At 32.3% G+C, this 3,872-nt stretch overlaps 1 protein-coding gene across 2 annotated transcripts in view; it reads right to left on the minus strand.

Annotated features, from left to right (window-relative positions):
• The window catches only part of LOC107742588 (canalicular multispecific organic anion transporter 2-like), a 36,923-nt gene that overhangs the window by 4,131 nt on the left and 28,920 nt on the right, over positions 1-3,872 (minus strand). For both annotated transcript variants that reach the window (XM_016555627.1, XM_016555628.1), the window contains exons 16-20: positions 3,608-3,734; positions 3,365-3,541; positions 1,614-1,781; positions 652-835; positions 357-468 (exon numbers count right to left, since the gene is read on the minus strand). In XM_016555627.1, coding sequence (XP_016411113.1) covers positions 357-468; positions 652-835; positions 1,614-1,781; positions 3,365-3,541; positions 3,608-3,734 — 768 coding nt within the window. The remainder of the gene's footprint in view (positions 1-356; positions 469-651; positions 836-1,613; positions 1,782-3,364; positions 3,542-3,607; positions 3,735-3,872) is intronic.

Genomic DNA, 3,872 nt, shown 5'->3' on the forward strand with positions numbered 1-3,872 from the left:
TTTTGGACATGTATAAACCCCTGAAGATCATCATCTACCCCTAAAATGCAACAGTCACTTCCACATACTATTATGGAAGGCGGGTGTAATTTAAAGCAGCTTTATTAATCCTCTAAAATGCATGCATCTAAAGATGATGCTTATTTACAAACATTCAAGGAATAAACATAGCTGGCCATTAGCGTCCAACTGGCTTCTTTCTGTTCCACTGAATGTGATACTAAGTGGTTTTTAACTGGAAATACAACATGCAAATTGCATGACGTTAAAAGCAGTGTTTGCCGAGAGCCACGTTTGGTAAAAGCAGAGCCCCAAAGCAACTGGCAGAGCGAGAGGCATTACAAATGCATGATTACCTCATGAACTGTCTGCGCGCCTCGTTGACTATAGGCTCGTTATCCACCATATCTGTGTGATTACTGAGAGCATCGTCAGGAAACTCCTCCTCCTCATCATCAACCAACAAATCTGAAAAACCATCCCAATGAAAGCAATAAATACAAATAAAATATAAATACTTAATAATACATATATAAAAATTAACGATTATATCTAAATAACTGAATAATAAACATTTAATATTATTACAAATAGATAACTAATTTAATGCATATTTTATAACATATGAATGAATGAATAAATGAAATGTACCGGTGACTTCATCGTCTTCGATGATATCCTCGAGAGAGTAGTTTCTGAGGAACTCTGCAAAAGCTCCATTCTGTTTGAGCAGATCCTGATAGGAGCCCATTTCTGACACGCGCCCCTCCACCAGCACCAGGATGTTGTGCACCTGCGGCAGGAAGCTGATGCCGTGAGTCACCAGAATCCTGGTCTGCGAGAGACACGCCACATCGCTTTACCCTGCTCTGCTACATCACAAGACAACATTTCTGACCCTGGACCACAAAACCAGTCATGAGGGTCAATTTTTGGAACTTATTATTACAAATAGATAACTAATTTAATGCATATTTTATAACATATGAATGAATGAATAAATGAATATCTGAAAAACCATCAGGAGTCAAAGTGATAAAAACATATGTGAGATCAAAATGAAAGCAATAAATAATTACAAATAAATATAAAAAAATTACATCTAAATATATTAAATAATATTTTATATGTGAATTATATATACATTATTCATATTTGATAATATGTATTATAAACAAATAAATGTATGCACTTATAAAATGTTATAAATTATCTAAATATATGATTAATATATATGCATTACAAATAAATAAAAATATATAAATGATAAATATTTAATATGTATTATAAACAAATAAACACTAAATATATGAATAAGAATTATTTTATAATATGTATTACAAATACATAAATACAATTATATATATAAATATATAAATGATACATATTGAATAATATATATATTACAACTAAATAAATAAAACTAATATCTAAATAATAAATATTTTATAAGTACTAATAAATAATTTATAACTAATTATATAAATAATAAATATATAATAAATAGTTTGCAATATGTATTGTAAATAAATAAATATTTATAACTCTGCGGTTTCTTCTGTTCCTGACCCAATCACTCCCAGGACACATGCTCTGAAACGTCCTGCAAATACCTTGCCCTTCAGCGCTCCTTCAGGCCCGATGACGTTGTCGAAGATGTGTTTGGCGACGTGAGCGTCGACGGCAGACAGAGGGTCGTCCAGCAGATAGACGTCTGCTTCACTGTACAGAGCTCTGGCCAGACTCACTCTCTGCCGCTGACCGCCCGACAGATTGATGCCCTGCACACACAACCACACGCTGATTCATTCATGCAACTATTTGCAAAGAACTGCATTTATATATGGGTCAAAGACGTTAAGATGGGGCAACAACAATTTAAAGCAGTATTACACTTATTGTTTTTATGCTTAAACCCTTTTTCGTCTTTGACCCATAAACATTTGTTGAGAAAAGTCCAAAGCCTAATTGCATCGTTTGAACTGCTAAGATGGTAAAAAAAAAAAATCATATAAACAGTGTAATGCATCTTTAAAAGTCAAGACATTGAACACACATTAATTGCATTGAATTAAAAATAAATAAATAAATTTAATTCTATAAAATTAATTTTTGTATAATTGCACATTGATACTAACCCTTACAACAAAGACTGTACTAAACTTAAGTTAATAAGTTAATGTTTAATATGTTTATTAAGTTAATGTTATGCTTATTAATTTATTAAATTATTTAGCAAATAATCACATTTATATGAATATTTGCTGAGAAATGCCCAAAGGCCAAAAACATGCTTTGTATTTGATAATTACATTAATTGAACTGCTCTGGGAAAATAATATATATATATATATATATTATAGAATTTATATACAGATCAAACGGCATGAATAATTAATTAATTTTTTAAATAATTTATAATTAATTTGCAAAAACAGTGTAAAATGTGTTCAAAAGTTGCATAATTGCATTACTTGAATTACTCAGATAGTAAGAAAATCAGTTATTACAGAATTTATATACAGTTCAAACGGCATGAATAAATGTGTTAATATTTTAAAATGAAAATTAAATAACACTAAACGCTATAAATATTACAAATATATATATTTTTATATAATTAACAGTATTAAATGAAAGTGTTCACTGACAGCCCTAGCTACCATACAGCACTATTTTGTAAAAACAGTGTAAAATGTGTTCAAAAGTTCATTTTTAAAAGGTTTAATTACATGATATGCTTAAATTTATTGCAAATTATTGCATTTATATGAATATTTTTTAAGCCCCAAAACATGCTTTGTAGTTGATAATTTGCACTATGCTCAGAGAGTAAGTTACATATAACACATATATATATGATTTTAAAATGATTATTAAACAATATTAAATGTATTTTGAATTTATATACAGATCAAACGGCATGAATAAACGTGTTAATATTTTAAAATGAAAATTAAATAACACTAGACGCTATAAAATATTACAAAAATATATTTTTATATAATTAACAGTATTAAATGAAAGTGTTCACTGACAGCCCTAGCTACCATACAGCACTATTTTGTAAAAACAGTGTAAAATGTGTTCAAAAGTTCATTTTTAAAAGGTTTAATTACATGATATGCTTAAATTTATTGCAAATTATTGCATTTATATGAATATTTTTTAAGCCCCAAAACATGCTTTGTAGTTGATAATTTGCACTATGCTCAGAGAGTAAGTTACATATAACACATATATATATGATTTTAAAATGATTATTAAACAATATTAAATGTATTTTGATACAATTAATATGACAGCCCTAGTTCCCACACTGCACTCGTGTAAAACCAGCGTGTTGTAAACTCATGCACAGCACCTTCTCTCCGATCTCAGTCTGGTCTCCTCCGGGAAGCACTTCCAGGTCAGGGGTCAGAGCGCAGGCCTCCAGCACGCAGCGGTACTTCTGTTCCGCGTACGGTCTGCCGAACAAGATGTTGTCTCGGAGCGTGGCGTTCTGGATCCAGGCCTGCTGCGGTACGTAAGCCACGGATCCCTGCAGAGGAGACGAGCGTCAAACACGGCCTTCTCCTGAAGAAGCTCACACAGATGAACTACACACCTGTATAGAGATCTGACCCTCCAGCTTCTCCATCTCTCCCAGCAGAGCACACACCAGCGACGTCTTCCCACAGCCCACGTGACCCACGACCGCCAGCAGAGAGCCCTGCGGCACCATCACATTAATGCTGCAACACACCAGACTCAGTCAGCACTGCACTTAACCACCGTTAAACCTTTCAGGCCTTAAAACATCTTACTTCAGCACAGCTACTTCACTACTGGATTCATTCTGGTATTTATTGATTAATTTAATTCACTTTATA

This window comes from Sinocyclocheilus rhinocerous, unplaced genomic scaffold (genome assembly GCF_001515625.1).
Source record: "Sinocyclocheilus rhinocerous isolate Xijiao unplaced genomic scaffold, SAMN03320098_v1.1 scaffold706, whole genome shotgun sequence".
Classification (NCBI taxonomy): Eukaryota; Metazoa; Chordata; class Actinopteri; order Cypriniformes; family Cyprinidae; genus Sinocyclocheilus; species Sinocyclocheilus rhinocerous.